Source organism: Pelodiscus sinensis, chromosome 2, assembly GCF_049634645.1.
Source record: "Pelodiscus sinensis isolate JC-2024 chromosome 2, ASM4963464v1, whole genome shotgun sequence".
NCBI classification, from domain to species: domain Eukaryota; kingdom Metazoa; phylum Chordata; order Testudines; family Trionychidae; genus Pelodiscus; species Pelodiscus sinensis.
This window is the reverse complement of record NC_134712.1, coordinates 255862182-255876512: the sequence shown is the minus strand read 5'-3', so window position 1 is coordinate 255876512 and position 14331 is coordinate 255862182. Positions and strand designations below refer to the sequence as shown.

General features: G+C 50.2%; 1 protein-coding gene across 7 annotated transcripts in view; it reads left to right on the top strand.

Moving 5' to 3' along the window:
* Nucleotides 1-14331, top strand: part of KIF9 (kinesin family member 9) — a 54360-nt gene that overhangs the window by 751 nt on the left and 39278 nt on the right. For 3 of the 7 annotated variants that reach the window (XR_012902148.1, XM_075922988.1, XM_075922986.1), the window contains exons 2-8: nt 5372-5472; nt 5614-5779; nt 5906-6012; nt 7221-7445; nt 9754-9837; nt 9954-10046; nt 13569-13716. Coding sequence is in view for 6 of the 7 variants with exons in the window: in XM_075922988.1 (XP_075779103.1) it covers nt 5377-5472; nt 5614-5779; nt 5906-6012; nt 7221-7445; nt 9754-9837; nt 9954-10046; nt 13569-13716 (919 nt within the window). In the remaining variant the exon portion in view is untranslated. Of the gene's footprint in view, nt 1-2893; nt 2967-5371; nt 5473-5613; nt 5780-5905; nt 6013-7220; nt 7446-9753; nt 9838-9953; nt 10047-13568; nt 13717-14331 lie in introns of those variants that run through there. The other 4 variants (XM_075922987.1, XM_014569209.3, XM_075922990.1 and 1 more) reach the window with 4 other exon arrangements.

Below are 14331 nucleotides of genomic sequence, written 5' to 3'. Positions count from 1 at the left end.
CCTCCCCATCGCCACCCCCGCCCCCTCTGCCCCTGCCCCCTCCCCATCGCCTACCCCCGCCCCCTCTTCCCCCTCCCCATCGCCACCCCCCGCCCCCTCTGACCCCTCCCCATCGCCACCCCTGCCCCTGCCCCCTCCCTATTGCCCCCCTCTGTCCCGTCTGCCCCTGGCCCCTCCCCATCGCCACCCCCGCTCCCTCTGGCCCCTCCCCCTCCGCCTCTGCCCCCCCTCTGCCCTCCTCCGCCTCTTCCCCCTCCCCATCGCTCCCCATCGCCACCCCGCCCCCCTCTGCCCCCTCCGCCTCTGCCCCCTCCCCATCGCCACCCCGCCCCCTCTGCCCCCTCCCCCAGCTCACCCACCCCCTCTGCCCCTTCCGCCTCTGCCCCCTCCCCATCGCCACCCCGCCCCCCTCTGCCCCCTCTGCCCCTTCCGCCTCTGCCCCCTCCCCATCGCCTCCCCACCCCCCTCTCCCCCTTCCGCCTCTGCCCCCTCCCCATCGCCTCCCCGCCCCCTCTGCCCCCCTCCGCCTCTGCCCCCTCCCCATCGCCTCCCCGCCCCCTCTGCCCCCCTCCGCCTCTGCCCCCTCCCCATCGCCACCCCGCCCCCCTCTGCCCCCTCCGCCTCTGCCCCCTCCCCATCGCCACCCCGCCCCCTCTGCCCCCTCCCCCAGCTCACCCGCCCCCTCTGCCCCTTCCGCCTCTGCCCCCTCCCCATCGCCACCCCCGCCCCCCTCTGCCCCCTCCGCCTCTTCCCCCTCCCCATCGCTCCCCATCGCCTCCCCACCCCCCTCTCCCCCTTCCGCCTCTGCCCCCTCCCCATCGCCTCCCCGCCCCCTCTACCCCCCTCCGCCTCTGCCCCTTCCCCATCGCCTCCCCGCCCCCTCTGCCCCCCTCCGCCTCTGCCCCCTCCCCATCGCCTATCCCCACGCCCTCTGCCCCTTCCGCCTCTGCCCCCTCCCCATCGCCTATCCCCACCCCCTCTGCCCCTTCCGCCTCTGCCCCCTCCCCATCGCCTCCCCGCCCCCCTCTGCCCCCCTCCGCCTCTGCCCCCTCCCCATCGCCTCCCCGCCCCCCTCTGCCCCCTCCGCCTCTGCCCCCTCCCCATCGCCTACCCCCGCCCCCCCTCCCCCTTCCGCCTCTGCCCCCTCCCCATCGCCACCCCGCCCCCTCTGCCCCTTCCGCCTCTGCCCCCTCCCCATCGCCTCCCCGCCCCCCTCTGCCCCCCTCCGCCTCTGCCCCCTCCCCATCGCCTACCCCCGCCCCCCCTTCCGCCTCTGCCCCCTCCCCATCGCCACCCCGCCCCCTCTGCCCCTTCCGCCTCTGCCCCCTCCCCATCGCCTATCCCCACCCCCCTCTGTTCCCATCCCCCTCTGCCCCCTCCCCATCGCCTCCCCGCCCCCCTCTGCCCCCCTCCGCCTCCTCCCCATCGCCACCCCGCCCCCCTCCCCCAGCTCACCCGCCCCATCACCCTCCCTCGCCCCCTCCGCCTCTGCCCCCTTTCCATCGCCCACCCCCGCTCCACTCCCCACCCTCCTCCACCTCTGCCCCCCTCCCCATCGCCTACCCCCGCATCTTTGTCTCCCCTGCCCCTGTCTCCCAGGCTTCCCCGTCCTTCTATCACCAAAACTGTCCCATCCCACCTCCTGCTGATCCCTGTCACTATCCCCACCTCCTAGGCATCCCATCCCCACTTTTGAGATACCCTCATTTCCCAGCCATCACTATTACCGTCTCCACTGGCCAACTATCTGTGACCCCCTGTCACCATCCCTGGGCCCATGTCTCCATCTCCCAGCCAACTCAGTCCCCCTTGATTCCCATCCCCATCCTTGTGTCTCACCTATCCTTACATTCCCAGCTCCCAGTCTTCCCCGTCCTTGTCCATGCCATCTCCATGTCACTGCCACCGTCCCCGCTTCCCACCTATCCCTGTGTTGCCACTTATCCCAGCCATTCCTGTCTATGTGTCTCACTGGTCCTGCATGATCACCGCCAACAACACACCCCAACAAACCCCTCACCGTCACCTCCTCCAGCCTCGCTTGCTGGATTGCATCATCCTCTTCCCCATTGCCCAGCCATCTCTATCTCATATTGCCAGCGCACCCATGTCTCCATGTCACCACCATCCTCACTCATCCGTGTATCATCTCTGAGTTCATCCCAGTGTCCCAGCTCTCCCAGGGCTCCTGCATCACCTCCTCTTCATGCTCTCACAGCCATGTGTTAGCATTGTCTCTCTAACCACGTCTCAGGCACTTCAACATGTGTCTGACTGCACAGTTGGGGAGATTGGAAAGGGGCTGTGGAATCTGGCACTTCTGTGTGGTTGGTTAAAAGCCTGTGTGAGTGAGTGATTGTTGGTAAAGTTGGCAGGCTGTGTGGCAGCCTGTGTGGAATGACCTTGGTGGGTCTCAATCCAGTGAAAAAGTGCCCATGTCACAGCCGTCACAGCCAACACAAATTGGCATCCTTGTTGCAGTCTGTCCAGAAAGGCCAATGCCTGAATGGGCCATAGTGGCTGAACTCCCATTCTTACGTGTAGCTGTGAACCTGCTGTCAATGGTAAAGAATCACAGGAGCCACTGTCTTCTAACACTGAATAAGGAATTTTATTTGAATAAGGAAAATTGCATTAGCCCTCTCTCACCTTTGAGCGTCGGCTTAGAACCTTCCCTAGCTCCCTTTTCCTACCTGTCTTCTTTCTACAGCCTTAAAGAAACAGTGCCCCTTTCCTCACAATTTTCTTGTCAAGGTAGAATCCCATTGCTATGAAAGATTACAGTACCAGTGCCTGAACCTTACCTGGTCTTTGGATTAAAAAAAACAACAACTGCACTGTCCTGGACCATCACTAGCACTGACTCCATGTGAGAGTCATAGCCCAGAAACCGCTGGCCTGAATAGTCATGTGTATCTGTTTAATCTCCTCCAGGTGTCCCCACAAGCCATTATCCCTATTCATTGGTGAGTATATGCGTCAGATGAGATGGTGAGAATCTTCCAATCTCAGAGCCTAATCCCATAAATCCGTAGCTGGCGCGACCATCATTCAGTCCTGTGGGAATTTAGTGCATCTCAGGCTCACAGGATTGTATCCTAATTTAGACTAACATTATGAAGTAGACCCAATGTCTGACATATCACCAGATAGTGGTCAGAGTGTGGAAAGGTTTTAATAATTTTCCATGCTGGAGTATTGATGGAGAAACAAATACCTCAAGATTTCTATCTGGATTATGCTAGGAGTTTGGGATCTATGCTGAACTGGGATTTGGACTGGGTCATTTAAACTCTTGAAATCAGCTATTCTCGTGAGATTTTCTTTGCCTTGGGCTAAAATTTGGACAAAAATAACTTTTTTCATGCTATTTCAGCCATGTTTAAATCTGAACAAGAAAACACACCTGCCTTCCTTTTTGGGATCCAGTTTGAAACCACAGCTGTAGTGGTGTGTTTGAAAATCTGGTTTGGAACTAATCCTCAGGCCATGAAATCCTATTGGATTTGGCTTCAGGTTTCCAGGTTTGGGCCTGGTGTTTTAAGGAGGGATCTGAATGCCAAGAATGTTGTCCTTTCCTGCATCAAGAGAGGGTCAATTGAAACTATATTTTGAACTTCCAAATTTCCTCCATTTTAGGAGGGTGTACCGAATGCATTTGCATCCAACCATTACTGAATTCTAGAGATAGAGAACCAGGTTGTAGAACAGTGTTCCCTGAAAACTGGTTTTGCGGTTGCTCAGGAGAGATTCAAATGCCACCCAGCAGATTAGTAGGTCACCCACAGCTAGGTGGTGCACATTTACACATGCCTTGGTACACATTAAATGGATTTCACACATGGACTGAAAAGACTTGAAGAAATGTCGATGTAGAACTGCGCAGCCAAGGAAAATGACACACATACAATTAAAGAGAAGCCCCTTCCCCCACATATAACAGGAATACACATCCATGCGAGGGGTTGTGTTTCTTGAGCCATTCAGATTGCGTATAAAGTGTTTTGAGAGCCTCACATAAAAGGTGCTTTTAAGCCATCATGAGACAAAGAAATGTCGATTTTATTATTCGTTTAAAAATTAATCAGATGGATAATTAACTACCAAAAGCAGTGAGTGTAAGGAATGCGGAACCTTGTTCTGCATGGGATATCAGCTATAACCCTGTCTCATGTCATTTGATCTTAGGTGAACAGTAAACAGAGTATCCTAGAAAGCTGATATGCTAATGTGCAAATGCCGCATCTTGGTGTTATGGCCACTTTGTGCTATCTAGGCCCCTGGCAGGTGCAGAGTCCCCTGCAAAGGGGAAGTTCTGGGACAATCCATGAACAGGGAGGGGCAGGAAGAGGTGTGTCCAGAGCACTCCTAATTATTTTTAATAATTCCCTGGTTGCTCGAGGTCCATAGTGGCCATTCTACTTGAGGCATAAGTTAAGGCAGCTGTTAAATTGCAGATTCTTTCGGGGCAGGACAACATTTTCCTCTGTCTGGAGAGTGCTTAGCACAAAGTGGCCGTAATCTGTATCAGAGAATCCAGGTTTCATAACAAAAATAATCATAATACTAAATAAATAGCATAGCAGCTTTTGGCACAAAATCCTAGGTCTGATGTAAAACATTTTTATTAAAAGTTTGTGGCTAAAGTGTTGCTGCGGTAATTCACCATTAACATCCCCTTTTGTTACTGTAGGAATGACATTGCCTGGGTCATTGTATTTATACCCTCAGTCATTTCCGGATTTCCTCTGCTTACAGGCAAAAAGATGATTTTTTCACTTGTCAGCACCACATACTTGTGTGGGGATCTGAAATCAAGCCGGGCTCTCCCTTCCCCCTCAATTCAGCCGTGATTAAAGGCTTGCTGACAGAACCTAGAGCCAAATTCTGCACTCCGCTACACCACTGGAAAGCTGAAGCAACTGCATCAGCATCAGTGGTTTTATATCAAACTTGTATCAGACAGCAGAATCCGGCCACTAGCTGAGAGTTACACTGATGATGCATGAGGCAGAATAGAATCCTTCTCGCTCTCCTGTAGCTGTTTTGTTCTGCAGGACTAGCAGGAAGAGAAACTTGTTTGTGTCAGTAAATAGCTAGGACTCAGATGCACAAGAAGAAATTGTAATGAAGAAGATTTTTGCGTAATCTATTTTTACATGTTCACTTTTCCGACTATAACAGCACTTTAAAAATTCCCTGCTTAGGCAAGATATGTGCCTATAGTTCCTCTTAATAAACCAGGGTTAGCATTTGCAAACTATTTTAAAAACTGATGACATTGCAGCCTGGCTTTTGCCAATGACAGCCTTTAAAGGGAACACAGTATTTTCTTGTCAATCTGATTTTCCCTTTTCCTCCCTTCTTTTAGTTACGATGAGTGAAAAAAAAAGAAAAGTACATGCATTTGTGCGAGTCAAGCCAACAGCTAATTTTCCTCAAGACATGATCAAGTATGGGCCGGACAACAAGGTAAAGGAACAAGAGGCACCAGGAGCATAATGGATCTAGATTCTGATTTAAGTTAGAGTAGCAGAAATGAGGAGGAAGTCTGCTGCACTTACACCAGCAATTAATTTGGCCCAATCTCATTTTTCATCTCTGTCTTTTTAGAGCATAGATATTTACATCAGGAGAGATGTTAAGAAAGGAGTTGTCAATAACAAGCAGACTGATTGGTCCTTTAAATTGGATGGTGTTCTTCACAATGTCTCACAGGATTCTGTTTATGATGCAGTAGCTAGGGACGTGGTATCCCAAGCTTTGGATGGCTATAATGGTAATTTGTAATTGATCTTTGTGTTATTTTTAAGAAATCATGGGGCTCCCCGTGTGAGGGACATATTACATTGGAGACATGAATGAGTGCTACTGAATTTATTCTTTTGCCTTGAAACTTTTCTAGGCACAATAATGTGTTATGGGCAAACAGGAGCTGGTAAAACATACACCATGACAGGAGCAACCGAAAACTACAAGCACAGAGGAATTATACCCCGAGCTATCCAGCAGGTATGGAAGATTTTAATTAGAAAGGAGGGGAAGAAGGAGAAACTTGTACAACTGACAAATCATTTGTTGACCTCCCAGTCCTGAGAAATGCACTGACTGCTCCAAACATGGGCTACCAGGTCATCACCAATTTTTTAACAGGACTCGTGGGACCATAAACATTATGTTGCACCTTGATGTTCCATTGTGATTATTCACTGTAACCCTGTGACCTTCTGCCATGAGAGTGTTGTTATTTCCGTGGAAATGGGTCACATTTCATTGGGACATGCTAACTAACATCATCCCGTTGCAACATAAACATGATGTCATGATGTGAAACTTTCTCAGCCTCTCAAAAGGGCATTCTGTTGGGTGAAGGTTCCTGTGTGCCTGCTTGCAGAAACGCAGCTGAAAAGCAGAGTGTAGGACTGACATAACCTACACAAATGTGTTCTACAACACAATGTTTTATGGCCATTTATAGAGATTTACTGTTTTCGGTAGCTCCAACCCTATATTAGGTGTTTTCCAAGCATAAATAAATCCCCTAATTCCTGCATCAAAGACTGATTGTATTAGTTCGTTGTTCTATTGTCCTTATCACCCACCTGAATAATTTCTTACTAGTTGTATTCCTTGGTGTTCAAATAAGTGCTGTTCATGCAGCCAGAAAAAAGCAATTCAGCCAGCAAATTGAATGTTCTTTAGTAACTGTTTAGAGAGAGAACACAGAACTCGTGTTTTAGGCTTTCTATTTTTTCCCTTTAGAGGTATCATATTTTCAAAACCGGAATAATTTTGAAAATCTTATTAAAGCCACTGCAGACTCACTGAGAGTACTTTGCCACACACTTACTGGCCAATTTATAGTGATTCATATCCTGAAAAGCCACAAATTGATCATAACTTTGGCTACGTCTACACTGCAGCGCTATTTTGGGATACTGGAAGTATCCCAATTAGATAGTCCGTGTATATTTTGAAATATAACGGGCTTGCTATTCCAACGTCCCTGTAAACCTCATCCCACGAGGAGTAAGGGACATTTCGGAATAGTGATTTATTTTGAAATAAATGCTGTGTAGACAGTGCCAAATTTTGAAATAAGCTGTTTTGAAAGTGGCTCGAAATAAGTTACGCAATTTGCGTAGCTCATTTCGAGCAGTTTAGACGCACCCTTTGTGTGTGAGCTCAGACTGCCATTGACAAGCATTTGATCTGTGCAGGTGTTCCGGGCAGCTGAAAAACGCATCGATCAGTCCATCACTGTCCGAATATCCTACCTGGAAATCTACAATGAGACTCTCTTCGACCTTCTCTCCACCATGCCACATTCCATGTTGGGTGACACTCAGATGGCCGTAGTGGAGTACCCACATGGGGTCTTTGTGAAGGGCTTATCTGTGCATCCAGCTAGCCACGAGGAAGATGCTTTAAATCTCCTGTTTGAGGCAAGATAAAACAATGGCTCACTATTATTTCTTATCCTTATATGTTATGGTTAATTATGTAGATTTAGTGGGGGCAGGGAGGGTGGTCTAGGGATTAGAGCAGGAGATGGGAAGTCTTGACTCTTGGGGTGAGAGATCCTCACACTCTGTCCTTGCTAAGGAGGATTCCTGTGGTGCAGATACTGTGCAAGACAGGTAAGGCTGCTGTCCAAGAACTGCCTTGCAAGTCCTAGCGTATGGGTTGTGCTGGGGTGAGGCTGGAGGTGAAAGGGATGTGCTAGGGATGGGGCTGCCTTGCACTATGCTGTGAAGACTCCAGACAATGCTGTGGCCCAGAAGGCAGGCCAGGGAGGTTGCTGTAACTTAGGTGCTCAATGTTGTCTGAATTATGTTGGAGGCCTCTCGAGCCCTAGGAGGCTTGGTTGCAGTAAGCTGGTGATCATGTTTAGGGAGTCAACGAGCCACTGAAGCAGAGTGCAAAGGATAGTCTGTAAGGTGTCCTCGTTAGCAGAACCACCATCGGAACTGTGTCATCATTCCTTTTGGAAAAAACGCTCGCCTGCTGTCCTGGCCCAATCAGCTCTCTCCCATACCAGTGGACACTTATCTTTCTGCACATGGATAGAGCGGTCATGGCATGCCTCTGTCTAGGCAGTCAGACAGAGGGAAGACTTAGAAAGCTAGGCAGGTGAAGCTAGGAGGCATATCTACATCCGTGCCAGTTTTGCACATAGGGGCCTAAGCTTGTACAAGAGGAAGGTGAATCATTAGCTCCATATCTAGGACGCACATTTCACCAATCACTGACTGAAGTCCTTAAAACCCTTCCCCACCCCTTTGGAATTGCTGAGATGGTGTTCAGCTGTCCTGAAAAGCTCCGGCTGGGGAGTCAGCTGGGTTACTAGACCGGGAGACATGTGGTGTGGTGGCTAATCATAAACCTGGGAGTCAGGAGATGTGCAGGAGCAGTTAATGGAGATAACGCACTGGGACATCAGACTGACCTAGGCAACCCCCACTGTGATCTGCATCTGTAAATTGTGTGTACAAGAAGGGGAGGCTGAGTTTTGAAAAATCTGTCCTTGATCTCAGGGCTTCCGTTTCCTCCTCTGTAAAACAGGGATAAAAACATTTCTCTAAAGATACACTTTAGACTTCCTGTTTTGGGAGCTCCACTCCTGGCCATGAGGCAGGACAGAATTCCTCCAGCTCTCCAAGACGGAGAGACACAGGCAGGCCTGCCCCCTTTTGAGGCTAACTATGGATGCCTGAATGGTGGCCGCTAACTCAGGGGTGGGAACCTCAGGCCTGGGGGCTGGATGCAGCCCCTGACTTGTCTGGATATGGCCCCCGAGGCTTACGGCCTGCCTCCAGCATTGGGGAGCCTGTGCTGACACTCCAACCCTCTCCCCTCCCCCTGCTGCACCACAGAGCTGGAGCACAGAAATCTACTAGCCTGGGTCCCTCTAGGCTCTGATGTACGAGGGGAATGTGGGAAGCATCTTTCTTCTTCTCAGTTGGGGACCGTGTCAGCAAGGGTTTGTTTTTTGTTGCTGTTGGGTTTTTTTTGGGGGGGGGGGGTTCTTCTCATTTGTGTGCGGCCCCCAACTGATTTTTCCGTGGGTCATTGGCCCCAACCCAAAAAAGGTTCCCCAGCTCTAGATCTTTATGTTCAGTTCCTTTCTCGCCATCCTCCCATTGTGACACTCTGTCGGAACTGCAGCCTTCACACACACTGCATCATTTTCAGTGACTGGTACATTTTCTTGTGGTCCCTTTCTATCATATGAGTAATCTTGGGTGTCTGATTTTATTTAGGGGAGATCTTTTGCTTCCTGCTTATCAAGGAACTGACGCAGGCATGGATGCACTGTCTCATAATGAGTCTTGCCTGCCTGTTCCTCAAAAGGCCATATTCTTTGAGGGCTTGGGGTACTATAGCCCCTTTCACACTAGGAACCTGAGTCTCAAGGGTGGGAATCCAGGTAATATGGAATCCAGGGAAGCAGCCTGACAGGTAAGTAGTGATCCTTTACCTGCTTTCATGGAGTGAAATACTTACAATGTGCTTTGAGAGCCATGCTAGACATGCCTATGATAGGCAAATATTGGGAGTGCCTCAGAGAGAAAGCTATGGATAAATGACCAATTTTTTTATTATTATTATTATTTTTGTTATTATTATCTCTGCTTATTAAAGATACAACAGTGTTTATTTTTAAGTGTGACTTTAGAGACTTCCTTTCATATTTATTCGTCTAAAATGTAGGTATACAAGTAATGTCCTCAGTTTTGACTTCATTTTCAGGGTGAGACCAACAGAATAATAGGTGAACATACTCTGAATAAAAATTCATCCAGGTCTCACTGCATATTTACTATCTATATTGAGGTAAGTGTGCTCTCAGGTTTTCTGGGGACTCAGAAATGTAGGGGCTATAGAACTGAAATGTGCACTCTGCTTCAGTGTTCTGTGATGTTAAATGCCACTTGTTTTTTTTTTCTCAGTCTCGTTCCAGAATTTTGTCAGATGCCATATATATTGCTTCAAAAATTAACCTAGTGGATCTGGCAGGTTCAGAGAGACTGGGGAAGACTGGGGTAAGCAGAGGGGTAAAACGTTTGCCCTTTCTAAGAAACGGGTCTTGTTGTTAAAAGATACATGTAGCACATAACATAAGAACGGCCAGACTGGATCAGACCAAAGGTCCACCTAGCCCAGTGTCCTGTCTGCCAACCGTGGCCAGTGCCAGGTACCCCGGAGGGAGTGAACAGAAGAGGGAATCATCAAGTGATCCCTCTCCTGTCATCCATTTCTAGCTTCTGACAGACTAGGGACACCATTCCTGCCCATCCTGGCTAATAGCCATTGATGGGTCTATACTCCATGAATTTATCTAGCTCTTTTTCTACCCTGTTATAGTCTTGGCCTACACAACATCCTCTGGCAAGGAGTTCCACAGGTTGACTGTGTGCTGTGTGAAGAAATGCTTCCTTGTACAGTAAACTTCCGATAATTTGGCACCTTTAGGACCCAGGGGGTGCCGGATTATCAGATATGTTGGACTATCAGAAGGGGGGGCTATGAGGGGTCTGGGGTGGGGGGAGATGCCACCCCAGACCCCTCATAGCCCCCCCTCCGATAGTCCAGCTCTGCCCCAGGTGTCCCTGATTCAGCCGCTTCTGGTCAGTTTCAGCAGCGGCTGAATCGGGGACGCCTGGGGCAGAACAGCTGGGGTGCTGCCGGGTTGGTCCCGCAGCACCGTGGCACTGCAGGACCAACCCAGCAGCACTCCAGCTGGTCTTCCCCAGGCGTCCTCAAGAGCAGCTTGGGTGCTGCCAGGTTGGTCCCGCAGCCCCGAGGGGCAGCACTAAAAGACCAACCCAACAGCACCCCAGCTGCTCTGCCCCCGGCTTCCCCGATTCAGCTGCTGGTCAGTTTCAGCAGCGGCTGAATCGGAGAAGCTGGGCGCAGAGCAGCTCCAATTGTCCGGCAGCCAGAGTACTTCCGGGTTCCTGATGGTGCCGGACCATCAGGAGTGCCGGAGCATTGGATGCCGGACCAATGGAGTTTTACTGTGTTTGTTTTAATCCTTCTTCTTCTTCTGAAACCCTTGTACTCCAAGTGGAGCATAGGTCATCTACAAGTCTCCACTTCACTCTGTCTTGAGACAAAACTTCTAGCTGACTCCAGGAGTACCCCAGTTGTTGTCCTTCAATCTCAGTAGATCTTCTCCACGTTGTCCGAGGTCTTCCTCTTTTGCATTTTCATTGTGGGTTCCATGTGAGAGCTTGACGGACTATGCTGGATGATGGATTTCTGAGAGATTTTCTGATGGTTTTTGTTTTAAACCTGCTACCTATTAATTTCATTCGGTGACCCCTAGTTCTTGTGTTATGGGAAAGAGTCACAGACTTTCACACTACAGTAAATGGAAACACCCTAACTGAATTCCCTTTATGCCACACTGAACATTTACCTCTAATGGAGACCAATAGTGAACATAATTTATATTTCTGTTTTAGCCAAGTGAATATTTTTCTAGCTTGTTTCTGGGAATCTGGTGTCAGGACCAGAGAAAGGCTTGGCTTCTGGTGGTAGACATACTCTTCAGTTGTTCATCCCTAATTATGTGTCAGCATCCCCTCCCCGCAATTGCACATAAGGAACTGCAGTTTTTCAAAACCTATGCTTGACCTAAGAATAGGGTGACGGTGTTTCCCTATGCTAAGTACGGGACACCCTGTAAAATGACTTGTATTCAAGCAAGCGATCGCCATTGGACAATGCAGGGCAAACATTCAAATTAACATCAAGTTGATTGAGTCCCAGTTATAATGAAACACCGTGTAGTTGGAGTCTTTTTATTTACCTTATCGTTCAGGCTTTAGGATTTGCATGGGGAGGGGTAACACACACCCACTCTCCTCTATATTGCTGTCACCCGGGGGAGGGGTGTGACACCAACCAACCTGACCCAGCCCTCCCTATCTGGCACTCTTTGCCCCCCGTATCTCTATGGGCCCCCAGGATGAACCCCTCTCTCCTGGTAACCTGGCATTGTGTCTTCCTGAGGCAACACATGGGCAGGGGGAATGCAGGCTTATAGATTGCTTCCCCCAGATTGCTGCCAGGGTTCTCCCCAGAATGTGGCCAGCAGCAGCCTTTCAGCACTGTGCGTCGGGGTGCAAACAGGCTGGAAATTGCTTATCAGTGTCCCCGCTCCAGAGCTTAGCTGAGGGAAGGAGAGACTTCCCCATGCCAGCACTGTGCAGGGCTCTGGCACATGCAGGACATTCAGTTCCTGAGCAGAGGGTCTTGTGATTTCCTGGGCTGCCGGCCCATCCAGAGGCAGTGGGGGAAGGAAGAAGTCTGCCAGCTAGGCTGTTGGCACGGTGGGGAGTAGGGTACACAGGGCTGGTGAGGGTGACGCGGAAAAGCAGGAAGAGGGCAGCAAGAGGGGGAGCATGTGCTGGGCTGATGGATGGGCAACAGAGGCGAAACATAACTGGCTGCTGCCTGGCATCTGCTTGCATTCACTAGCCCCTAGAAACAAGATGGGGGGGGAGGGGGGCTTGCTAGCTGAGAGCCAGCACACATCGGGGACTGTGCTGCTGGACAGTTACAGGGAGTTGCTAATCCCACGTGCTGCAGCTTTGCCCGGCCACCAGACTTCCACCTCCATCCCCATCGTCGGCCACCGGACACTGGTGAGCAGGTGGCAGGAACTGGGGTGGAGAGGGGACACAAAATACAGGACAGTTTGCCCATTTTTAAGAAAAAATCAGGACACCTTCAGGAGGGCTTAAATACAGGACAGTCCCTTTAAAAATGGGACCTCTGGTCACCCTACACGCAAATCAAACCTCTGGTGAGCAGACAGAAGGGACCATGACAAATATCAACCCCATGAAAGCATCACAGGATGCTTGATTATTTTCAGTAGCTGTAATAGCTTTTGATCCAGTCCAGATGTGCAAAACTCCATCCTCCTTGCATCTGTCTCCTGCTTGACTGTTCCTTCCAGCAATGTCATTGCCCATGTAGGCAAGAGCCTGAGCCATCTGCCGTATTGGGACCTCTGTAATTCAGTTTCATTCTGCAACTTAAACCTTCACGGCTCCCATGCGATATTTCTTGTACTCCGCAAGAAATCCCCAGGTAGCCTTATGACAAGGAGGGGATTTCTCCTTTCGGAGCCAGGAAAGGCAATATTCTGCCAGGCGTGTTACTGACAGATCACAGTCCTAAAGAACTTGCTGGTGAAGTGCAAAAAGCCCTTCAGGGTCTGTATCTCACAGTCAGTTTGTGCGGGACCAGGGGCGGCCCATGACTGTAGGCCAACTTGGCCATCGCCTAGGGCGCTGCCTTCAATGGGGCACCCAGGGCGCCCAATGATGACGTCACTCCGTTGACGGCCATGTAGGCGGGGGCACCGATCGCACGTTCCGCCTGGGGCGCCAGCTGCCGCAGCCCGCCTCGGGCTGCTCCTATGTGGGACTCTTCATCTCATTTCCTCCATTTTATTCAGTGCTACCAGCCCAGTGAGGGGTAGACTCCATTCTGCCGTTCAACCAGAAAGATGCACGTGGAAACTTTTTGCCTTCTGATCTTTCTTACAGTCTGAGGGGCAAGTTCTGAAAGAAGCCACGTATATCAACAAATCTTTGTCATTCCTTGAGCAAGCTATCATTGCACTGGCTGATCGTAAGAGGGACCACGTCCCCTTCCGGCAGAGCAAGCTCACCCATGCTCTTAAGGATTCATTAGGTAAGAACCTGGAATCGCAATAGCGGGATGAGAAAATATCTTGGTTTCAGTGCTCATGGGGAAATCGAGCCATAACCAAATACACTCAGTCAGTCTGATAGCTTCTCTCCACCGGGATTTAGTGCATGGTCAGTCAGGGAGTGAATCTACAGCGCACTGGCTTGCAGTGCACTGACTGGCCTTGTGGACCCTGTGATAACACGCTAAAAGTTCCATGGTGCACTTTGACCTACTACAAACCCAACAAACTAGACCACAGCAAAGTGATTTCTAGATCACTCACCTTGATGTGCGCCCGTGCCAAACAGCAGCAGGTCAAAGTGCACTACTGAACTTACTGTAGCATTGTCCACAGGGCCAGTTTGTATGCAACAAGCTAGTGCGCTGTAGATTCATGCCGTGTGCTAAATCACTGTGGAGACAAGCCCTCGGTTAATACCCAATAAATTCTAGCAGCAGTCTCTGTTTTTCTTACCCTAATGAAACCTCAGGCATATGTACACACAAGCCTTATGCTAATTAAGCCAGTAGAAACTTTCTACAATTTTTCTCAGTTTACAATACTTTACAAACACGCCACAGTCCTTTCAAAGGCCTGTTTCTGGAGGTGCCACC